Below are 25,591 nucleotides of genomic sequence, written 5' to 3'. Positions count from 1 at the left end.
CATTGAAAGGACAAATAGCACCTTAAGCAGTTCATAGAGAGCAATGAAAATGTCGCTTGTAACTAAGTTGACAGTTCCTAGAAGCTCTTAGCTACAGAAAAAGAAATTTTTGTGCTGACTCGAAAAGAATCTTTTAAAAAAGTACCTAAAGTGGTCGTAAATCTCCTTCTTTGAATCAGTATTTTAAGTCAGTAACTTGCCTTCAGAGTCAGAGTGACCTGGGGTAAAGTTAAGTTCATTCGGGGACAAGTTGTAAATTTGGGAAAATTTCTAGTGTGTTTCAATATGAATTGATATTTGTGAAATAATTTTTCATAAAGGAGTTTCTGGCTCAATGCATTTCTGATCTTATTTCTCTCCCGTTATCAGTGCTGCCTACCAGGGGGTTTGTGCATCACACCACAGTGCCCCTGGCCTCGCACTGAAAGGTGTTCCCTCAGAATCCATTCCTTTACTAGCATAGGGGGCTATAATTGAACAATCCGTGAAAGTGCCTACAAACCCCTTGAATATCGGACTACACCTAAACTAAATGTATCCTTGAGTCAATGTTCCATCAGTCAACTGTCAAAAAATATTCAGGGCCACTCTACCACCCAGTATTTGGGGGAGACAGAGATTCTAATTGTCCCCACAGGGGACTTTTAGACACATCAAGATTATAAATATAAGCCATTTAATGATTCTTTAACTAATTGAGTGTTTGCTTAAAGTGTGGACCACTGCATATCTGTCTCCACAATATTTAGATATAGTGGTCTAATCAGAGAAAAATAATCTTTTCAGACAATTAAGTTATAAGCATGTATCAAAATTTCAGTAGAGGTTTACTGCAAAAGAAACATTCTCTGAAAGACCAATGTGAAGATTTCTGTCTTGGCAGAGATATTTATAAGTAAAGAGAATGGTCATTAATCATTTTTAGACTCAAAAAAAGTGGGGGGAATGTGAAGTCAGGACTTTAAACTGTTGATTGATGGACCATCCATGTGTGGATGAGCAGCTAACCTAGAAGTTCTCAGTCTCATTTAGATCTATTCAAATTTTGAAATTTTGCTTAAATATTTTGTCTGTGATGATAATTCTTAGCAGAAGTATGTTGTTATATAACTCAAGAAGGTCTATCCCAAATCATGGTCAGAATATTTTTTCCTTTGGCATAGAAAAATATCTGGATCAAATTTCAGCCAAGTGACTTCTTCTGGTAACTCAACCTCCAAGGTCTTCCTATGTTTATCTACTGAATGAGATTAGTAATCTTTATTAAACCTGGGCTATTGTATAAATAATATTAGTTACTTTAAAACATCTAGCACAAAGTCTGGAACATTGTAAGTGCTCATAAATGCTAGTTCTCTTCTTCCTTTTTGGGATATAATGCCATTAATCCTCCTTTTTTTGTATATTCTTTATAAGAATAGACAAACATTGTGCTTTAAAAAATGTTTTGAATGGAATTATTCAAAGGCAGCTTTGCAGTCTTAAATACAAAAGAAGAAAAAAGACAATATAAGTCACTCGCTAGGAATGGGCAAAAAATGGAAGTTACTATGTAAAAACTTATTATGAATGAATTTTTATAAAATTAAAACAATTGAAATATAAGTAATTGACAACAGCTTTATAATTCCTGAAAAAAAAATACAATATCTTAATACAGTGAAAACCAAGAAGTTTGTCTACAACTAGCAAAATGTTGAAAAAATTGGTTATGGTAATTCATTTTACTCTTAAAATGAATCAAGTATAGACTACTTACAAATTATACCTTATTTCATTCATATAACATTCCCACGAAGACAATATTACTAGTGTTGGTAAGTTGTGTGTATAGAGGCTTGTCATTGCTTTGTCATTTGTTCCAGATCAAACAATTAGGAAAGAACACAGGCACCTTTCAACCCAGAACGCTGCTATTCCAAACCAAGCTCTTTCCCGCACTACACTGCCTTCCCTAGATGCTCTTTTGAGGATAATTGTAATTTGATCAAGATACGTTTTATTGCATTATTACAGAAGTGAAGTCCATCACTTATTTTATAGTGGTTGGTATTCAGCTGTGATGCTAAGTATTCAGTTCCAGGTGGGTACCTTTAAGGTGAAAAGGCAAATACTTAACAATGTATAGGGCTGTGGTACTGGCTGACCAGGATGATTGCAGACCTTAGTTTGGAGCATTTTCCTGGAGGCCGTAGTTGTTCCAGGGATTAACTGGACAGGTACCTGGTCCTCGTGAATGTTTCCTGGGGAGGACAGGCCAGCCTAAAAATTCTGCTTAAGAAAGAAACTTTGGATGTAATTACCAAAATGTTAACAGTAACTTATTATTAGTGACGGGATTGTAAGTGACTTATATGATTTACAGCTTTAATTCATCCATTTAGCATATATTTATTTGAAGCCAAGTATATGGCAGGTACTCCTAGGTACCTACTGGTGTTGTATTTGTAATCAGAAAATGTTCCACAGAATTAAGGAGTGAAAGTCTATCAAAGAGTTGAATGATCAGATGAGGAAAGGGCCTGAGAAAAATCAATCCAGTGCTTTAAAAAAACTACATTATATTTCATTTAAAAATGCATAGAAAAGGTGGCAAGTTTTTATTTGCGTGGACTCCTCCAATTTTTCAGTAATTCAACTGAAAGGATCAATTTACGTTTGTACAGAGCTGCTGAAATGTCTATCTAATATACAAATGCCAGTAGCATATTGTGTAACCATGTTACTAGACTAATGGGGTCTATTTGCCTGCATGCATCAGAGCCCCATAAGACAACAACAGGAGTTTGCAGTGGCTCATGCCTAGAGACACAGGTGAGCTAATGAAAAACCTGGCTACACTATGGTGTCCAGGGGATGGGTTAAATAGCAGAAAAATCATTAATCGTGCTAAGGGAGTTAGGGTCCTGGTCAGGGTCATGGTCTCTCCTGATTGGTCAGCACTGGGGTAAGGGGTAATTGATCAGTACATCTGGTCCTGGTATCAGCCATGAGTAGCTTTGTTTGAATTCACTGATTTTCTGGGGTGGAGCTGAAGTACAACTAAGACCTAGATGTTATCTCTGGTTTGACTGAAATTCTGTCTCTGGTCAACAGACCTGAGGCTTTGTTCCTAAGATTATTTGATGCTGATTAGAACCTCATTGACCAGAGAGTTTAATGGGTTGTGTTGGATGTCCGAGGGAGAGGGAGGTGGGTAAGTCAGGATGCTGGATGAGGCCAGCGTGAATTAAAAGGAAAGAAAGGAGAAAAGGTCATGTTAAGGAAATGATATTTTGTGTGGTTACAACCGGCATAGTTAGCTTTAGAGAGATTCTTTACATAAAAGTTAGGAGTCTGCTCTGGTCAAGAATGCAGCGAGAGGTCACCTTGTTTTACATGCTGTTTGCATGTCGCTTGTTATTTCTAAATAAATATTATTATGTCAAGTCTGATTTTAGGAACTGGCGAAGATTTTCAGTGCTTAAGGTTCAGATGCTGGCCATACCATGTTCTTAGAAGCTAGTTTTTTGTTGTTTCTTACTTAATATTGTTAGAGAGGAAGAAGGAGGGGAAGGGAATTGGAAGTAAAGTTAGAGAGAGATCCCATATCCTTAGACAAAGAGGAAATTTAACAAAACATGAAGGACTTTATTAGTAGTGAGTCCTAGGTATGGCTGTGTCAAGTATAGTTCAGCTCAAATATTCAAAATCTGTCACCTCACAAATATTTATAGGCTTTTTATATATTGATTAGCTTACTCTATATTCCTGTACAGACCTCCATTAGTTTCATAACTGTTAAATGTTAACCAAAAAGCAAACAACAATAACAAAAAAAAAGGTAGCATTCCCCAGGCATAGACATTGAAAATGTGCCACCCTCATAGCCATTCTGCTAATTGTAGAACCTGTTTAGTGAGATTTCTATTTTTACTTCACGTACGGGGTTGTTGCAATACCATATGGGGAAAGCACAGTATCTTGAGGATGTTGCTGAAAATTAATCTGGGAAATGGAGGTGAGTCTTTATAGCACCTGGGTGTTATCCAAATTGGCACTCTTGGAGTTGTTGCTCCGATAAACTGTTATTTCAGCTGGGTCTTGTTTTGGGAAGACTTTATCTCTTCTGATGAAAACAATACTTGGAGTTCCTTTTTGTTCTCCATATTCAAATATAATTAAGTTCATTTACGTTTGGAATTGACCTCTTTCCTCTGCACCCCAAAACCCCTAACCACCTTCAACCTTGCTGAAGTATGGTGAAGCTGCTTTCAAACTTTTAAATTAATAATTATTTTTCGAAGTAAAATTGAACTTTATCAATATATAAAACAGATTTTAAAAGGTGGGCTTCCCTGGTGAGGGCCCCTTCGCATATTTCCAATGAAATTCTATGGAGCATAATTTGAAAATTTCTGGAATAATGGAACGAACACCTGACCAAGAGTTAGAGGCACAATCACTAGATTCCATTCAGCCAATCAGTTCAATTTATTAAGCATTTTCAGTGTTCCAAGCACTAAAAATTATGAGGGGGGAAAAGGGCACTTTGGAAACTTACCTTCAAGTATAAGAAAAAGCAGGTACAGGAACCAATGTGATAAAGTGTTGCAGGTCTTTGGCAGAATCCTGGACAAGGTCAGTGATACATGTCAACCATTCAGGGCCTTGTTTTCTGTAAATTTAAAATAACTTGAAACAAACTACATATGGAATCTAATGTCTTTTACATGCATGACCCCATGTGATTCTGTTACTCTGTGCCTCTTACTGTAATAGAACTCATGGGCTGTCCAGATTGAAACAGAACCCATGGGCTGTTCAGTTATTAGGGGCCCAATTGCCTGCCACCAGAAGCTTAACTCTCAATACCAGAGTTTAGTGAAAAGAAAAAGAATTGTTTATTTAATAGTTATATAGATTTAGATTATTTGTGGATTTCTGCCATTAAATCTTATTTCCTTTAAGACACCCACAAGCACAGTTCTGCCTCCCCCCTAACAAACCAGGCTAGTTTTAGAAAAGTCAGAGACACAGTTTAGCTTTACCGCAGCTTCCAATTATTCAATCCTGATTGGGGAGGTTTTGCCTGTGTTGCGGTGCCCTCCAGCTCTTAATGCAGAACCGCATGGAGTTCCCAGCCTCCTTGTAAACCACATGGAGTTCTCCCTTTTCTTTCCAAAACCGCAAAGGTGTTCCCCCTTTCCTTTCAAAGCTGCATCGTATTCTCTCCCTAAATATCTGCCACCTATTTTTAAACCCCAGACTTCGTCCTGTGACGCAATGGGCATGGTAACCAGTTTTGACCATTCACAGAACCTTGCGCAGGCTCTGTATGCTCTTTCTGTACCATTCTATGGTCCAACACCCCTCCCATCTTCTTAGGGCCTTGGAAGAACCAAAGCCATTTGCGTAACAAAGACACTAGCCACTAGCCACTGGCATGCGAAGGCATCTTAAAAACTGTTTCCTTTCCCCATCCCCCAACCTGCAGGCTCTGGGGATTTTTGGAGACCCCCATTCTGTAACATGACCTTAGATCACAAAGGAAAGCCCCTGGAAATGGACATGTGGAAATGAAAGTACAAGGACTGGATGCAGCATGTGCATCTTTGATTTTTTTTTTTTTTTTAAGTTGAGAAAAGTGTGTCATTATAGTCAGAAAAGCAGGAATAAAAAATAATAATACAATGTACGGTTGCCAAGGAACAGAATTAGGCAGTTTCATCTTTGGCCTTTCCATAGTGCTCCTTCTGCCTTCATGACTCATGTCAAACCTGGTTTTCCCCTAATAACAAAGCCCTTCTTCTCTGGAGGCCTCTTATCCTCCAACTCCACCCTCAAGCCAGTTTCGTGAAACCAAGGGTCAGAGTTGATAAACTTCCCACGTAGAATAATAAGAAGAACGTAGGCAGTGGATACTTCTTGGACAATGCATGTTTTGTAGAAAGTGTTCTATAATCCACTTCCTACGTATAATTAGTGTTAACATTTTGGTATATATTCTTTTAGGAATTATGTACCTGTTTCTATAATATAATCTACCTACATATTTGATATATTATATACACCTCCATATTATATATGTATTTTTATTACTTTACACCTATTGACACGTTTTTCTTTGTTAAGTAAAATGGCTTTCACTTTACACACTTAATTTTAAAGCATTTTTATTTTCATATTAAGTAAGTTTAATATGCTTCCTTTTCTCTTCACCATCCCACAGACTCTGCCACCATACTCATTCCCAGCCACTGTCCTTTGCCCTGCCATATCCCAGTTCCCTCTTTGATCCCATTGTGCTACTCTCTCTGCATTTCATATCTACCTTCAGGATGCTCTTTTCTTGAAGACTTTCACAGATTGCTCTCAATTCCCATTCCCGCCCTTTAGCATCTCCAATCTTAACTCTATCCATTAACATCCAGGTAGGCACTATGGTATGGTAGAGTGTGAATTTTTGAATTAAAATGATTTAGGATCCAATCAGCCATGTAACTTAAGCAAGTCATTTAATCTCTCAAAATTCCAAATTTCTAATCTTAAAAAAAACAGTCATAACAACAGCCATTTTATGGCACATTTCATTTGTACTTGGTATATGTAGTTTTCGTTCATATTTTCATTAACTCAGAGTGACAGCGATAGAGATTAGAAGTAATGTGTCTACAATAATTGTTAAAATTTGTTACAAATATTTGGAAATCAAAATAAAACAACAGTCATTAATTCTGACAGTTTGACTTTAAACAATTCTAGTATTAACATTCTACTGCCTCAATAACTGTGACTGATTTCTATTACACCTCTCCTCTTCTAGGAGTACAACTGTGCTTCCTCTAGGAGCTGGAGATCAGCATTGGCTGCATGTTGGAAGTCTTTGGAAGCTTTAAAAACATACTGATGCTGGGTTTTGTCCTGAGATTTTGATTTAATTGTTCTGAGGTGTAGTATGGCACTAGTGTTAGGTTTCAGGGGGTCAGCAGAGGTAGAGAAGGCCAGCAGCCAGATCGTGAACAAGACGATTTATTGAGTATGCAACATGGCGTGCTGGGGTCAGGATAGACACCAGCAGCGAGGGTCAGGGCGGATGAGTTCTGGGGCTTGGAATACGTAAGCAGTACAGGGTAGGCTAAGTTGCCCCCTTGTACAGGCAGCCGGTGGGCAGTTGGACAGTTGTTATCTCCTCCTAGTTTCTTGAGTCTAAGGCAGCTAAGGGCAGGGGGACGTGAGCTGCCTCATGGCAGGCTTTTGTCTAGAATGGTAGTCTTCAACCTCACATTGGGGGAGGAAGTTGAAGGAACTTCTTGCAGATGGCTCAGATGGGGGAGCTGGAGTTGACTCTGAGAACAGAGTTGCTAAATTCCTGTCTGCAGATAAGGCTACCTTTGAAGGACACAGGCAGTCACTGGGGCCAGGGGCAGCAGATTTACTGGGGGTTAGGCAGTCCCTGACACCAGCAATGACTGTGGGGCTTGCTAAAACCAGGCCTGGATTCCCAGAATCCAGGTCTTCTGTCTCATGCATAAGAATTAGGATATTTTTAAAGGTCTAAGATGTTAAACTAAATAAATCCCCTTGCTTCACTTGCCCAGCTCTTCCACCACCACCACCCCCCACCGTTGCTAAAACCTATCTGGGTCTCTCTCGTTAATGCACCTGTATTCTTTCAGTCTGCTTCCTGCTTCAGAGACCACCTCGTCCAGCCAGGATCACAGAGTTAACTATGCATACCAAACTCTTCACCGCCAATTTTGATAAAATGATTACTGTTTGCTTGCCACTTTCATGGTTTATGGATACTTTCCTTAAAGTCACTGATCCATGGAGTCCTAGACAGATTCCTGTTTCTTTTTGACATTTTCATACCCATTAGTCAATCCTCAGCTAGCCATCAGTTGAATGCTTTTCCTCATCCTCTTCTATCAAGAATAGGGTTAAATTCATAATATTCTTCTGGGAGAAAGAAAAATAACTGAATTGAGGCCTTAAAACTTTTAGTCCACCATCTCACATTTAGAATCTATAACGTATTTTTAGAATCTACTCTTTAATCCAGGGGACACAATGTGGGCCAGTGGGATAAATCTTTCTGATCACTTAGGGCAGTGTAGTGTTTCATTTCATTGTGTATCATTGGAATTTGAGTAGAGTTAAATGGACCAAGAACTTTATAGTTTAGGTTAGGCTCCAACTTTTCTTGCTGTATTTATAGTAGCTCATACACATTTACCTATCAGAGAGGTTTGAGAATAAAGGGCTTTAAATTCGGTGTTATTTCCGGTTAGGTTTTGTAAGCTTTCAAAGCTCAAATGCCAAGTCATTATTCTGGTTTATCTTGAGTATGGTTAGCTCGGGCATATAGCCAACAGTGAGTTAAATCGGCACCGTTGGATAATTGTTGGACAGCAGAACCCAAAGCGTGTCGGGGGGCAAATAGGATAGTCATTTCACTAAGCAGACATAAGAGTCGGTGTATGTTCACCTTGAAATTAGACTCAACTATGAAAAGGAAAAATATTTTCTCAGGAGTTTGGTTCAGGCAAAAATTAGGTTATGCTAGCAATATAATTAATCTGTGAAACAATGGTCAAAAAGAAGACCAAAAGTACAAGTTGCTGAATGGAGTCATGCGTGGCCTGGCCTGGTCTGGGGTCAGGTGCCACCTGCTCTGATCCTGGAATGGGAATTCTAGTGGTGGTATTGGGTGGTTTAGGGATTCTCAGTTTAAGATCTCCCGTAGCCTGAGATGGCCACTCAGGCATGGGTGTCCTTTTTAAATGAAAAATGGGAATCCATGAGTCAGTACCCTTCAGTGCAGTGGCAAAAGGCTTAGTTAGTAATACATGATATGGCCCTTCCCATCAGGGCTGAAGAGCATCTTTGCAGAGATGGCATTTCTGGTAGACATAATCTTCAGGTTGGAGATCATGATGTAGGATATCTGTCTCCCAGCAGCGTGTAATGGAAAGATTGCTTGGAGTTAGTCTGAAGGGCCCTATACATTCTTTACAGTAAATCAGGAGGTCTCCTTTCATCAGTGAAGGTTCATGCATTCCTTGATCTAATCTGGGTCTGCTAGTAGTACTTTCAAAAGGAGAAAGTCTGTGTTTGCTGAAAAAAGTAAATCTTAGGTTGAGCAATACCAAGGGAAGAAACCTAGGCCAAGGCAGATTAAAAGACTCCTTGAGTTTTACCAACTGAGTTTTGATTACCGCTTTAGTCTGCTCAGAGAGACTGGAGGACAGGGGATGATATGCACACTGGATATGTTTCAAAATCAGTCATGGAGCTCTGAGGGGAAAGCTTTTCTAGGAGTTAAGTCACTTACTGCTGTGGCTGTGGCTCTGAGGCATGGGAATGCTTTCACGCATGGAGAAAACAGACAAATCATTACTAACACATACTTGTATCCTTGAAGGGGGAAACCAAATAAAATTTATTTGCCAGCCTTCAAAGGGGCCTAAATGCAAGGGAGAATGCCTCACACAGGGATGATGGGTTTTCCAGGGCTGCACTCTGGACAGTTTGGGCTTTTTTTTAATACCTGGGAGGCTATCTTGGAGATGGCTTTAAAAGTATTGTTTTCCCATGAAACCCTTTTGTCAGTGCCCCAGAGTTACGTCATGTACATATTGTAGCATGATACTGTATGTAATCGGAAAGGAATGACTGGGCATATGGACCTACATAAAAGTTTCTTTTAGGTCCAAATTGATAGCTTTTTTCTAACACTTTCTTTCTGTTCTGTTGAACAACTAAGTGCTCTGCTTCCGTAATGTTGTCTCTTACACCCCAGTTGCTTCAGCTGGTGGCAGAGATGTCTCCATTAGGGCCGTGAGTGTTTTAATGCCACTGACTTAAGCATCGGTGTCAGCCAAGTGGTGACTACTTCTTTTCTTTGTGTTTGCCATTGAATGTCCAGGGAATTCCATGATTGCTAAAGATTTTAGGCAATTGAATAACCTTCAAGAGTTCTAAAACATCAGAACTGGTTTTTTGTTTGTTTGTTGTTTTTTTTAATCTTTTGTATGAAAGAAGTCAAGAATTTCTGTTTCCAGAGCATACCAATGTCATGGGCAACACTAAAGTCGTGTCCGCTGTCAGTATAAATGTTAGCCATTATACCTTTGGCCAGATTGCAAGCTCTGTGAATGCACAGCACCCTGCTTGTGGGGCAGAAGTTGCCTGAGGCCTGATGGCTTTGCTCTTCTCTCTCACTCTCCACCTTATTTCTCTGAATCCTGGAGAAGCAGCATCTGGCCTTTACTGTCGTTCCTGGAAAAGGCTTTATTTAGGTCTTTTAGATAATTTTGATTATGCATATACAAATCAAAAGGAGCCATAAATATTTTGATCTATAGTATTGACCTCTCATAGCATCACTTTGATGGATCATGCTAACAAAAGTCTCTGCTTATTTAATCCAGTGAAAAAATTTACACCCCCTCTAGGAATGCACACTGATAACAGTGTACAGAGACAGGCAGAACAGGGTGAGAGAAAACAAAGTTCCAATTGTATGAATTTATTATTAATTAAATTTAATAATTCAATACTATGGTGGAAGTGCAGCAACCTAAAGAAGAAAAGCAATGATGGAAGAGCATAATGTGGTTGGGTAAATTATAATAATAACAATAATAATATTATTATTTATAGCCACAGTCTTCCTGGAGTTTTGGAAAAGAAGGAGAAGTACACTGACCTACACTTGGGATCTTATTGAATGGGAAGAAGAGGAGGTAGGATGTTAGGAAAACAGATGATAAGGAAACTGGGATAATATGATGCAGAAAATTGTTCACTGCCCTTAACATATAAATTGGAAGCAGTTAAACACTATTAGATTTCCCCTTGATTTTTTTTTTTCTAACAAGACTTCTTATTTAATGAATATAAAAGTGACCAGTGATGAGGTAATGTAATTTTTTTTCCAAAGCATTTTTGTGATATTCCCTTAAACTACATTAGTGGAAAATTGGGCTAATTTAAATTTACTTCAGGGTTCATTTGGAAAGTAATATGCCTTATATTTTTAAAAAACTTGCTTCTTTGCCAAGACTTGATAAAAAAATAGGCCAAAATGCGGGAATTTTGTATCAATTCTTTGATAATTTTTAAAAAATTCCTTTGATATTTAGGTAACTTTAAGTTTTTTTCATAGGAAACACTTCGTCCCCAGTTTGAGGCCAAGTATTACAAAATGGAGAGAGTGAATCCCATCAGTGGAAAGCCTGAGCCACATCAGCCTTCTTCAGACAAAGTCAGCCGTCTTCTTGTCTCTATCTCAGGAATATTCTTCATGGTAAAGCATCCCCATCACTGTCAGAATGGTGTGGGATTCCAGGGTTGGAAGAAAGTTCTAGAACACCAACTCCTTTTGTGACCCTGATGATGCAAGAACCTACATACTGTTCAATACTCTGGCAACGCATACCATTAAACAAAATAAAATCACAGCAGGTCATGGAGTGATTACCAAGGGAGTTTCTGCATCTCCTTGAGTAAAACACTCAATGGGAGAAGCAAAGATCATCTAACGTAAAATGGAAATTATGTGTGAGTTGCCCTGATGAATTACTTACCTTGTTTTAAAACCAACTATTCCACTTAAAAGTAGAAATTGAACAAAATTTTCATTTGAGTTTGATAACTTGATTACACTACAACTCAAATCTTATACTGTTGATTTTGACTCTAATGTTGTTGAAGGAAAAAATTAAATTTGTGTATACTTCCTTAGAAAAATTCATTTCTTTAGCTCTTGGGGGCAGTGTATTAGATCTATGGTTTTGCTTGTGTTTTGTTAGTGATGCAGACTGTGGTTGCCCCCTCTCCGTCTCCCGTATTGTAGATTTCTCTGGTGATCACGGCAGTGTTTGCAGTGGTGGTGTATCGCCTGGTTGTCATGGAGCAGTTTGCATCATTCAAGTGGAATTTCATCAAACAACACTGGCAGTTTGCAACATCTGCAGCTGCTGTCTGTATCAATTTTGTAATCATTATGGCCCTGAATCTCGTAAGTGTTTACAATTTTTCAATAGGTACAAAAGGGGAGAGGTCTATGTTTCCTTTATCGTCGTCGTCGGCAGCCGTCCGTCTCGAGAGACGATGGTGTAGCTTCTTAAGAGTCTATCTGCACCGCCGAGAATGGCTGTGCAGTCCGACTCGGGAGTGACATGGTATCTGTCTCCTCCTGTGTTGAATCGACATCTTGTGATGATGCTGAAGCTACAGAGCCTGGGCAGGGTGATATGGAGGGTCTGCTGTTGCCCATGCAGCAGACCCCCCCTCTCTTCGCAGCTGAAGGGTCCAAGGGAAAGACGGAGTCAATACAGCTTGGGTTCAGGTGCGCCGCAGGAGTTGCCGGTGTTGACTACAACGTCAAACCGCCTTAGGGACTCCGGCTCCGGATTTTCTGTCGGGGTTTACTCCCTTAGCCTTTCCCCTGAAGAGGTATGCCGCAAGGCAGCGGAGGTTTTTTGGAATCAGAGTTTTCCTTCTCTGATGTGCCCTGACTGGAAGATCGAACCAGCGACACTTAGCTCGCAGGCCGACGCTCAATCCACTGAGCTAAACCAGCCAGGGCTGGTTTCCTTTATACTTAGATTGCATTTACAGGAAGCCAAAAGAAGACCAAGCCACATCTCTGGCAAAGACAATTCAGTTTAGCAGAAAAGTATTCTATCTATGTGGTTCAGATGATAAGAGTTCTTTAAATTAAAATGAATGAGAGTTGTTCAAGGGGCAACACCCAAAACAATGGAATTATCTTCTGGAGGGTGGGCCCCTCCTGGTACAGGCTTCTCCCACTAAGTGAGTGTTTTAGGAACCCATCTGTATCAGTGAACCAGCCAGTGTTGTTGTGAGAGGCTGTGCTTGGCTTCAGTTAATTTGTTTTGAAGACTCTTTCAATGCATTTGCCCATTTCATGATGGGTGATTTAGAGCACACCTGCCCACACCATGCTCAGTACTCGGCAATTTTTTACTAAAAAACAGCATGACCCAGTATAACCCTCATGCCCCACCCTCCCTATTAACCCAATCTCACCCCAAGCAACTTTTTTTGGTTTCCCAATTTAAAAACTCCTCAAAGGGAAACATTTTGCCAATGTGGAAGAGGTGAAACAAAAACCAGCAGAAGCACCAAAGGGCATCAAAATCAACTAGTTCAAAAACTGTTTTAATCAGTGAAAAAAAAAATCTCGATAGGTGTATTGCATCAAATGGAGAGTACTTTGAAGGTGACTGAAGTTTAAACATGTAAGAATAAATATAAAATCTTTAATAAATAAATGACATTTTGGGGGATTCCCCCTCATATTGTCAAAATTCCTTTCCCTTTGACTGTATAGTTAGATTAGTGATAACTTCATAAGTATCTAGTGTGTGCTAGAAAGGCACTATATTCCTTTAGTTCAAGTAAAGTATTGTTTGGATTAGAAAATCATCTCCAACAAACTTAAATTCACAGAAGAATTTGATGGAAAGATAAAGGAAAATCTGTTTGAAAGTGAAAGATTGTTCTATCCAGGGATTCATGTGAAAGAGAATACAGTCAGACAGCTACTCTATTTTTCTTTCTCTGAAACTAAACATTTTTCTTTTTTCTTTTCTTTCCTTCCCTCCTCTCTCTCTCTCTCTCTCTCTCTCTCTCTCTCTCTCTCTCTCTCTCTCTCTCTCTCTCTCTCTCTCTCTCTTTCTCTCTCTCTCTCTCTCTCTCTCTCTCTCTCTCTCTCCCCATCTCTCTACCTCACTCCCTGCTCCCATCTTTCTCTCCTCCCTCTCCCTCTCTCTTTTCTTTCTTTCTTTCTCCTCTTGTCACTGCTTCTATTTGCATGTCCCCTCTGTCCTATAAGGACGATAACTATATTTGCCTAACCATGACCTCTCTGTCTCTCCTAGTCCAGTGTGCTATGGCATTGCTATGCTTCTGTTATCTTCCTTGGCTGTAACTACATAACCATGTTGGTCAGTGTTCTGTAGTTCATGTCACATGGGTTATGCTGTTATTTCTATGTGCTAATTTTTCAAAGAGAGCATCTAATTGGTTTAACATCACATATATGTGTGACTTGTGAACCACTGTCTATGGCTGAGAGGGCAACTTTAAGCCTAGGTGTTTCTCTTCAGCAAGGTCTGTGGTTGAGCATCTATTTTCTCTGAGTCTGAAGACAGGAGACAGTGATGGGCACAGTTTGAATAATGTCTTTAATTTTCCCAATAACACCACAGGCCAATGTTCTCGCCATTGTGTAAATGAGGAAATTGAAATTTGAAAAGCTTAAATAATTTGCCTCAAATCATACATATGTGTTAGTGCTTATATATTGACGTCATGTGATGACTCTTGTAGATAGATTAGCAGTACTCAAATAATGGTGTTGATAATATATACAAGACGTAAGCATTTTAGTCCCAAATGTGGGTAGACACTGATGTTGTTACATCCTTAGTCTGGCAGAGAAAGTGAATAGTCACTGTAATCAATGAGTAAGTTTTAAGGCAAGGATGATAGTTAATATCTTCTACTGGAGTCTGCTTTCTTCAGGTTCATTTTAATTTGTAGAAGGAGAGTATTATTTACAGTATCTTCAAGCAAGCCATACAGTATTTTAATTTATGCCCTTATCTTATACATTAAAGTGAACAATAAACACTGAAAAAAATACAGTACAAGGACAGGGAGGCTTCTGTGGTAGTAAAGGCTGTGCATTGCAAAAAGTCACCACACCGAAGGAGAACTGTGTATCACATAGACACTGTAGAATTTTTTTAATACTTATGATAACACTCTTATGGTAGATAGTGAAGGGTCTTATTTGTAACAAAATCAGTATATCATGGCAGTTTTCCAGTAGACGGAGGTTATTGTGGTGAGCCCCATTTTCTGAGGAAAAGGAGGCTAAGTAGTTAATGTGTTTATTTCTAGGTAACACTAGCAGCCAGCCAGCCTGACCTTAAATTGAATTTATTTCTTATCCTTAGTAAATTGGTTGACATGAAAATGACTGGTCATATCCATTATCATATGAACCAGTGGGAAAATAAGACTCAAGGCACAATGCAGACTGCCTCTGGGTTGAAGCACAAAAGAACCTGAGTAAGATGAGAAAGAAGCCATATCAATTGCATCTGAAATGAGGTGGTGGAATTGTGATAGCAGATCAGAAGGCTTAAGGGAAGAAGAGCAGGTACTTACTCTGATGAGCCAAGAAAGAGCAGAAAGTGGATTATCATTTGAACAATTCAACCTACTTATGTACAGAGGCACAAAGGTGCATGTTGTTTGTTCTCAGGAAATTATAAGAAGTGTCTATGAAACATTCGTATGTGGAAGATTGAAGAAAATAAGATTAGAAGAGTAGATCAGTGCCTAGCTGTGGCGATCTGGAGTATCATGTAATATAAAGAATTTAAACATCATCTTTCCCCTTCAGTGGACAGTGGGGAGCCATCCATGCGGGTACTTAATTAACCACCAATCAACTTTTTGGATACATTTATAGTTGTAAAAGGCATTAAAATATTAGAATATATTACAATGTTAGTGCTATGCTAATAAATTTTTACTCTCAACAACAACAAAAACTCTGTAAAAAAAATTAAGTGATCAGAACTGCTAAAGATATCCTGAGTAGATAAGCAACCATGAAAGAAATTGGAAAATAACCATTACAAACTAGTGATTCTAAGGCCCTTATTAAAAAGATGTTCTTTTCACTTTTAAATAAAAGATGTTTTCTTGTGTGCAAATTAATTCAGAATTTAGACAAAGATGTAATGCTTTTTAAGCAAATATAAACATGATTTTAAAAATATAAGTGGTAACGATAGTATCAAGAATTATACTAAAGGGCAATTATAGCTACCCAGATAAAAATTGCAAGTATATATCGAAATGTTATCAAGAGTAACCTCTGGAAAGTATAGGTCATTTTTATTTTCTTTACATCTCGTCTAATGTTAAATGTATAGTTGCATTTTCTAGGTTTTCTACAATAAGCTTATGTTTCATTTAAAACTATTTGATATTAACTTCCAATATTCTATTTTTAAAAAATGTTTCATAATGGTAGCCCAAGGTTTATGTACAGGATTCTTATCATATTATTATTTAGAGTATCAAAAATAGGAAAGAGACTCCCTAAATGATCCAAAACATAAAAATATATTAATTCAAATTCTATAGAGTGTAATAAAACTAAAATGCTATTTTAACATTATTTTAGAACATACAGTTACATAAGAATTGTATGCAGTTGCCCTTGATTCCCATTGGAACACACCTGCATTTTGAAACTATAAGGGATGACAACAAAATGTTAACAGTGGTTATCTCTCAGTGGTGAGATAATATTTGACTTAATATAACATTGTCCGTTTATTTAAATATTTATCCCTATAGGTAGGTTTTGATTTATAATTAGAAAAAAATAACACTTACCTTTAAAATATTCTACCCTTTTGTAAAACTTGGAATAAATTAGAAATGGAATATACTTTACTTCTACTTTATACATGAGTCACCCATTAAACCACAGTCACCTAAGTAGCAACTGTGGATAACTTTTAAAATTCTGTCTTTCACCAAGTAAAAAAAAGGTTTATCAGTGGCTAGCAACATTCGAACTCTCTCTCTCTTCCTCTCCCCCCACCCCCCTCTCTCTTCCTCTGTTCTCATTTCTCTCTCCTTCTCTCTCCCCTGCCCCTCTAATACTGACCAGGCTTTCATCAGTGTGTATTATCAGTTCCTCAGTATGGTGCCTGCTAAAAGGCAGTAGACCTTGGACACAGGCAGAGCAAAGGTTTACTTCCTGTGTGATCCTTGCCACCTGACATAACATCTTGGAACTTCAGTTTCTTGATCTTTCAGTTGAGGCTGATAAAACAAATACATAGGGGAACTGAAAGATTAAATGAGATCTGCTTCTGGTGCATAGTAGATGTTCAATAAATCTTAACTTTCTTCCTTTTGCTCTCTGTGGAAAAAGAAGCACATACACACTGTTGATGTGTATTATGCCTTTCTTATCACATATATGTCTAAAATATAAGAAAATTTGAAATTTTTATTGGTGCATATAGAAATTTTACCCACTATGCTAATTTCTAGTGTTCCTACTTATTCTTTTTTAATGTCTTAATTTTATTTTCTCCTTTTTAGAGTCTATAATTTTGTCTGTTTTTAACTTTGAGTTACAGAATATGTGTTGTTGACAATATAAAAAACATTAAAAATATTAAGAAAAATCACTTGACTCAACCTCAAATGCCACTGCATCCATTTCTACTATAAACTAATTGTACCCATTGAAAGTAATCAATGTTAATGGCTTCATGACTATTTATTCCCCACCTGCCCATCATTTATTATTGCCTTCAAGAGAGTACCCTGTGTTCCTGTGTTTGACAATTTGTTCCAAAGACCTGCTGATCTTTAAAAACATCTTGAATGAATTAATGAACTGGCCTAATACGTCTGAAGAAGAAAAAGAGGACAAAGAAGCCAAATGTGATTAATTAACTTTTGCTTGGGAAGGCAAGCATGAAGGCTCTGGGAACAGAACCTCCAGATCCAGGTTCAAGCCTTAGTTCCTACCCAAGTTCTTTTCACCTAAACTGAAGAACGTGAGGTCAGATCTGCATTTGAAAAAAAAAAAACAAAAACAAAAATGGTAGCTTTGATCCTCAAGCATTTTCCATATAAAAGGCACTCATAATGCAAAAATTGAAATTTGGCTAAGATTTCCATTGGTGTACCAGAGTCTAGGTGTCTAGTTTTATATTATTTCAGATGCTTCTTTTTTTTTTTTCTTTATCTTCTTTTTTTTTTCTTTCAGTTTTTATTTATTGGTGTGAGGGGGGAGAGAGAGAGAGAAAGAAAGAGACCAAATTGTTGCTCCACTTATCCATCATTTACTGGTTGATTCCTGTATATGCCCTGGCCAGGGATCTAAGACACAACCTTGGCATATCAAGACAATGCTCCAACTAACCGAGCCACCTGGCCAGAATTGCAGTTGCTTCCTAGTCACCAGTCCCTTAAACTCTGACTCTACCTCACCTGTAATCCCTAGCATACACACACACACACACACACACACACACACACACACACACACACACACACACACACACACACACCACAAAACCTGCCCTGTCAAAGTGATTGCTATCATGCATCATACAGTTAGATGTATTTACATTGTGGTTCTTTCTGAACCTTGTGGTGGTTCTGGAGTTGACAAGCCACTCTGCATGGACAGATTTTGTGGCTCATCATTATGTTGGTACCAGTCGGCTAGCATCTAGTACTGGTTCCAAAGTACCCCAGGAAGCTTCAGGAGAGCACTATTTCCAGGGGTGGATGAGCGTCTTTTGTGATTTATAACTTTCATCCAAATGTTATTGTGATCCCTTAGGGCATCAGCTGCAGACATTGCCACCCCAGGCATGCAGACAGGTTCTTTGTGCTAAGTATTGAGATGAAAGCTGTAAAGGGTTTATGTGACAAGGCAGCATAAATGGTACAAGACAGCCATGTTGCAAATTCTGACTTTGTTACTTACTTAGTCATGTTATCTCAGGCAATGTACCTGACACTCTAAACTGTAGCTTCCTCTTCTGTAAAATGAGAATCATTATACCTATCTGATGAAATTGTCATAAGGACAAACTTAAATAATAGTATATATGAAGCACTGCTTGGCACCAGCTAAAGTCTCTGAATGGCATATATTTAAATAAAATTTTCTTTGCCTTCCAGGGAAGGCACTCAGTCCAGTGCTAGAGGCACAGTACCACCTAAGTACCATTTATTGATTGACACAAGTCTGTCTTAAACTTTTTAGAGACCCTTCTATAAACATCTGATGATAAATGGGGTGGAGAAAAGATCATTTTACAATCAAGATAACTTTAGTGCTCACAAATTTAAGCTAATTTTGTCCTAAAATTTAGTTGTGTCTATAGTAAAAAAAAAAAAAAAAAAAGCAAAAAACCTACACTAGAGATAGAATGAGACCATTGTACTCAATGTAATCTTTCTGTCTCAAGATAAGACTTTAGATTATAGGAAGAGGTAAGCTTAAGTCATGGCTAAGATGAAGTATTACAATAGCCTTATTGAAAGAACAGGCAGGGAAGCTGAACAACTTTTGAAGTGTCTAGATATCTACCTTTTAATTTTGCATGCCAACAAGGAAGGTTATAGAAATGTATAATCTCGAGAATAATTTGTAGAATTACAGGGTTCTGTAGTAACATTTACATGCACACACATGTACCTTCAATCACATATCACTCTTCTGTCTGTAACAAATATACTTTCCCAGCTATATTTGCTTGGAATATTATAAAATATGCTTTCTTTCCTTGAGTCTGCATGAGTCATGAACAGATCATGTTGGGGCAGGGAGAAGGTGGCAGAAGATGAAAAATGTTATAAAATTCTATTATGCATGTTCTTTGCTTGCTTATAGATTCAACAGATTGACTTATATGAATCTTGTTTCAAATAACCACCAAACCAGTTTTGTTCCTTAGGAATGCATATTTATACATTGTCTTTGTCATAGTTTGGAAAATGTTTTATCAATAAGTCAAGCTTCCACTTAGCCCTCCAGTATAGTAACTGCAGCATGTATAATTTGGGAAATGCCAGGTCTTCCATTAACTAGTTAAATGACTTTGGGGTATCCCTCAGTCTCATCTTTATTTATAGAATAGAAATAAAAATAGCTCCTGAAAAAGACTTCATTATTACAGAAATCAAGTGTGACTTAATATATACACATATTTACAACACTTTTATATTACATGCATTGTATGTGTATATGTAAAGCACTACATAGTAACTTTAAAAAGATGCTTCTACTTAAACTTTAGCTACTTTGTAAATAGCCTTTTCTAAAGAAAACAATAATAGTGACTATTGTTCTCCTATTACAGGCTTATGAAAAAATTGCTTACCTTCTCACTAATTTAGGTAAGTTCATTTTTCTTACTTTACTCCTTAGTAAAAGAATACTTTATATGGTAATATCACTCTGTAGTTGCTTATGTACTTTAGTATTTTTAATATCAACTTCAGTTATGTAATTGTCGATAAAAATGAAAGAAGTGATGTAAGATGTTGGACTACATTGCGTAACTATAAAGAGGCAATGTATGTAGTTACAAATGCTCCTTACTAGAAATCAGCACACCTGGCTCTTCCTACACTGGAGTGCCAGTTCTTTGGTTTCCCCCACCCAATATTATTTTGCCTTTATTTCTCATTTGGATACTACTTTTGGGATCCAGTGTGACCATCTGTCTTGGCTTAATGCCTTTTCTTGATACCTGGAAAATAAATTTCTTGAGAGTTTGTATATCAGTAAATGCATTTTTTTCTATATTTTATCTTGACTTTTGTGAGTCAGAGTTTTTAATACAGAGCTATTTGAGCAGCAGTCTTATTATTTGAGAACTTGCGGGTCCCTGGCACTGTACTAAACACGTTTTACTCATCATTTTGTTTTTTTGTAATTACAATTCTATGACAGTAGGATGCTTATTTTATGGATTAGAAAACAAGATAATTAAATAAGTAGAATTTAACTTTAGATATAACAGACTCCACTTAACTATGGTGGAATAACTACATCGACTCCACTGTAATATATTTCTTGTCCTATAATGTAGTTACAAGGACAAGTGAGAATAGAAGAAACATTGTATGGAGGGGACAGGTAGGCCCTGGTTCATGCTCTGGAGCTAAATGATAGTATCACTTGGACTTTATGTAACTATGAGCAAGTTTCTCCTCTCCCCATTCTTGATCCTCCTCCTCCTCTTTCTTCTCTTCCTGCTGCTCCTCCTCCTCTTTCTGAGTGTGTTTCCTCATCGGGCAAATGAGAATGAGAACAGTTCCTGTTTCATCGTTGTTGGAGGTTGGCTGCTTGACACATAACAAGTGCTCCATAAATGGGAATAATGTGTCATTGATCTGAGCTAAAGGATTCTTCAGCTGGATAATGAAGCATTTGAACTAACTTGTCTCAAAGCATTCTTTTAGCTCTGATTATTTATATTCATTTTCTTTTAAAGTAATTTATACCCAGGATGGCAGAAAATCTAAAAAAGTGATTTGGGGTACCATAACTAATAGTAAGAAACAGAAGAGTTATTTGTGCTGAGTACCAAAGTACTCCTGTGAGGAAACGGCAGCTCTCCTGAGTGCTCTCACTGGTGCCACCAACCAGTGACTTGTAGATGGCACATAGACCCTCCTATTGTGGAATCTACAGTCTTTGGGCTTGAAGTTCTCTAGGACCCAATCACTCGTTATTCTGTGATTGGTTCCTGCCTTTATTTTGGCCTAGTTTTTTCTTAAATTAGATCCCATCTAATTTTCTACCTTTCTTGAATTATTCAATTATATCGCAATGTGTTAGATTTACATACATATTTTTGGTCATTTATTTGGATACTGGGCAGGAGGAGAAGGTGCAGTTCATGCTGCCATCTTTATCCAATCTCTCTCATTCCTTTTTTTGTTTTGTTTTGTTTTAAGAATCCTGGAACTATGCCATGTGACACTTGACAGTTTCTTAAAATCATATCGTCTAAGTTTTTCATTTCATAAATGATAAAACTTTTTGCAGAAAATGTGAAGAGACCTGAGATTACCAGCAGTTGGGTGTAAAATTGAGATAAGAATTCAGATCTTCTGTCTGATGTAGCCACTCTTTTTTTCTTTACCATTTCACTTAGTTCTGCACTCAAAATATTCATCCTGAAAGAACTTTGTGGACAGTTTAGGTCCCAATGTTAAGCATACCCAGATAGGGTAAAAGACTGATTTCACATTTATGTTTACTTCTCAGTGACAATAACAGAAATAATCCTGGAAATCTATATATTAATAACGGCATCAAGTTTTCATAGCTGTGGGGGAGGTCTGCAGATTATCCCATTGGATCCTTTCATCAGCCCTGTACAGCAGATATCATTCACATTTTACAGAGGCAAACACTAGAACTTTGGGACACTGAGTGCCTCACAGAACTAGTAACTGACTGAACCAGAACCTAAGCATGGGGCCTCTGATTCTGTACCCACATTTCTTGTCATTGACCCTATGTTCCTCTTAGAATATCCTCGAACAGAATCTGAATGGGAAAACAGTTTTGCCCTGAAGATGTTCCTCTTCCAGTTTGTCAATTTAAACAGTTCTATCTTCTACATCGCTTTCTTTTTGGGGAGGTAAGTCAGCTTTATACACATTACCTTCATGGAGTGGAAAAAATTGTCAACAATTTCATTTGCACTTTGTTAACAAAGGTGGCACTTTCTTATCCCCAGCTTGGAAAACTGGGCTAATCAATCTTCACATGTTTTCAATCAAAAGATTTCAGTATAGTATTTCCGGCTGTCACTACTAGTTAAAGTTGGCTTAAAAAATACTTATATGTCATACATGGGTTGAATTATGACTCTCCAGTCATCAGTAATCTTTTTTTTTAATAAAATAATTTTTGCATACCCCTAGGTCACAGTTCCTTAGTGTGGAATCTTCTTTTACCTATAATGTTAACATTTTTTTTCCTATCTTGGCTGTGAAATATGGAAACAAAGCATATTAAACTACAGGTTCTGATTTGCCATATGATTAAGACCCCAACCAGTGCCATGGAAACATATTGAAGGTTGAAACATTTAAAATTAAATTATTTAGCACATTATATTAATATTCTTTAACTAGGTCAACCAGACATTAAAACTCTACAGGTGAAACTGGAAAAATTCACTCATTTGGTTTGTCTGCACTTTCTCAACCCACTGGTGTTGAATTCACACATCCCCTTCTCCTTTTTATGTATGGTACTTTGATGTGAAAGCATGGCCTAAGTCAGCCATTTAGGAACAAGTTGCACCAATGAACATTTATGTCTCCCCACACATGCACTTGTGATGCATTAGATGTTCTTCAGTCAACCCACATGAATTCTAATGAATTAAAATGGCTTTTTACAGATTTGTAGGCCACCCAGGAAATTACAATAAACTTTTTAACCGGTGGAGACTGGAGGAAGTAAGTAACCTTGTAAGGGTGGGCGTGGGGATATGCATGGATGTGGGCCCATGTCTGTGGGAGAAAGAGGGGTGGAGAGAGAGAGAGAGAGAGAAGGTAGGCACAGGGAATTTCAGGCATGCTGAAAAAATTACATAGAGAAAACCTAAAACTTTCTAAGAACATATGCTTTACATTATAGAAAATTGGACTCGATGCTACCCTTGCTATTTATTAATTCTTTGCCCTTCATTTAACCTCTCTGAATACCTTTCTCCTCAGCTGTAAATTGGCAATAGTAATACTTAGGTTGCAAAGCTGTTCATAGATAAGAAATAATTTGCATAACACAATTAACACAACCCCTGGCCTGTGGTAAGTATTCTATAAATTGTAGTTGATATTTATCGATGCTCTGTCTCTACAGCTACCCAGATAATATTCTGTTGTCCACTGACAGACTAAGGCCATTCAAAATCCCAGGTTTTTGAGAAGTTCCCAAATCAAATGTGTAGTTTTTTCCAGAGCTCAGAAGAATGACTAAATCTGCTAAAAGGCTTTTCATCTGCTCAATTTGGAGTGTCCATCTGGAGTTAATGGTAGTGTGGGGAACAGAGTGGTTATAGGCAGGTAGATCTGTGTATTGATGCCACGAATAATTTTGTTTAATCAGATATTCTTATGAAATTATTGAAAGTCATTATTCTTCTTTGAAAGTTTCAAGGAAATAATTATAATACTAGCATCAAGGAAAATGTTTTATAACCATTCTAGACATTTTCCACAATAGATATGGCCTAGATAGAGCCATATTTTCCAACAAAGGATTATTTATTCTGAAGAAATCAATGAAGTTAAAAATGTGTGTTTGTAATAGACCCTAAAAATCCTAAAAGTTCATATGTAAAAAGTATACATAATGGAAGATAAAAATTGACCTTATGAACTCAGTCATACAGCAAGCATGTATTGATACACACTCTATTCTAGGCCTCAGCTGGGTAATACAGGGTACACAAATGAAGAAGCCCCTCTCCTTTCTTTGGTTTTGTTAATAGCCAGGAAGAAAAGAACACAACCATGATATCTAACAAATATTTTGTCTTTTGAGTCTGACAGTATACATTCTAATTCTGTCACTCCCAAATGCATGATCTTACATATCTCTAAGTCTCAGTTTTTCTTTTGCAAATTGTGATATAAATGGCCACTTCAGTACTATTGGTGATAAGTAGATTAAATTGGATCATGCATGTAAAATCTCCGGCACAAGTAATGGTAGTCATTATAAAGACATAAAATGTACTGTACTATAATTTAGAACATTAGTTAACAGCCATACTGGACTTCCCTCATAGTATGCTATATAATATTTTGCAATAACATTTTATGTAAATCAACATAAAATATTAATAATAGCTAACTTTAATAAGGGTTTACTATATGCCAGCACATTCCAGCAATTGTTTCTAAGTGTTCTACATATATTAATGCATTTAATTCTTGCAAAAATTCTATTACGCTCATTTTACAGATGAGAAACAGAAGCTTAAAGAAGTTATATAAATTACCTAAAATTACAGAAACAAACTAATAAACTGATGAAGTCACCAATATGATACCAATTTGATCCAGGCAGCCTAGCTTTGGAGTCCGTGCTCTGAACACTGTGTTTCCAGCCACCACTGGAATAGGTACAGGCTCCATCGAGAACATAGTGAAAACTGATTTTCATGAGAGATTGCTGCACGCTTGCAGGCCCACGTGTGTAATTTGGATTTAGAATAAACATATGAAGTGAGTGAAGTTAAAGGAACAAGGGTATTGGAGTCTGATAGTTCTGTCTGCTACTTAGCTTCATCATTTATGCAAATGAGAAACATGTGGATGTAACCAACTTTGGGGCGTCCATGGTCATAGGATTTTGAGTGCTGCAGTGGGAATGAAAGCTTGGGTCTCCTGCATGCTCACTCATGCCCTTTTACTCATTCTAGGTATAGGACTTTTCTACCAAATGAATTTTTGATTATGCGATATGATATTTAGATCAAGAGAATCATTATATGAGGAAGCAGACTAACAAAAGCTATTGGATCGATTTATCTGCCCTATAAATCACTAAGTCATCAAAGCTTCATTTCAACAAAATTATAAATGGTCTGCCACCCAGCCTTCCAATTTTGGCCTACCATTGTGGAGTGATTTAATCACGTGGTTCTATACTAGTCTTTGTTTTTTCTTCCTACATAATAATATGCTTTGCTAAACCAACCCCTAAAGGCAACAAACACATTTGGTAAATAGGATTCATCTTTAGCATTAAGTAAAGAAAACACTGGATTTGGGTGCAGGAGGCCAACACTTTTATTCCCACACCACCAGTCAACATTGCATGACTTTGGACAAGTTAATTTGCCTCTTTGAGACTCCCTGCAAAAAAAGAAGAGTTTCAGCTTGCATTTGTGATCTTTGCTCTGCTTCTGTAGCTCGGTAATTATTCTGCCTCAGACATTTTACCAACCCCTTTATTGTATATATATGG

The 25,591-nt window shown here is 37.5% G+C and overlaps 1 protein-coding gene across 1 annotated transcript in view; it reads left to right on the top strand.

Moving 5' to 3' along the window:
• The window catches only part of ANO3 (anoctamin 3), a 284,046-nt gene that overhangs the window by 240,813 nt on the left and 17,642 nt on the right, over positions 1 to 25,591 (top strand). The window contains exons 16-21 of the mRNA XM_090263144.1: positions 10,648 to 10,730; positions 11,153 to 11,293; positions 11,843 to 12,007; positions 19,944 to 19,980; positions 22,130 to 22,241; positions 23,013 to 23,070. Of these exons, the coding sequence (XP_090119270.1) occupies positions 10,648 to 10,730; positions 11,153 to 11,293; positions 11,843 to 12,007; positions 19,944 to 19,980; positions 22,130 to 22,241; positions 23,013 to 23,070 (596 nt within the window). The remainder of the gene's footprint in view (positions 1 to 10,647; positions 10,731 to 11,152; positions 11,294 to 11,842; positions 12,008 to 19,943; positions 19,981 to 22,129; positions 22,242 to 23,012; positions 23,071 to 25,591) is intronic.

Source organism: Furipterus horrens, unplaced genomic scaffold, assembly GCF_987537825.1.
Source record: "Furipterus horrens unplaced genomic scaffold, mFurHor1.1.pri manual_scaffold_2, whole genome shotgun sequence".
Classification (NCBI taxonomy): Eukaryota; Metazoa; Chordata; class Mammalia; order Chiroptera; family Furipteridae; genus Furipterus; species Furipterus horrens.
Note: the sequence above shows the minus strand (reverse complement) of the source record. Positions and strands in the feature narration are given on the sequence as shown.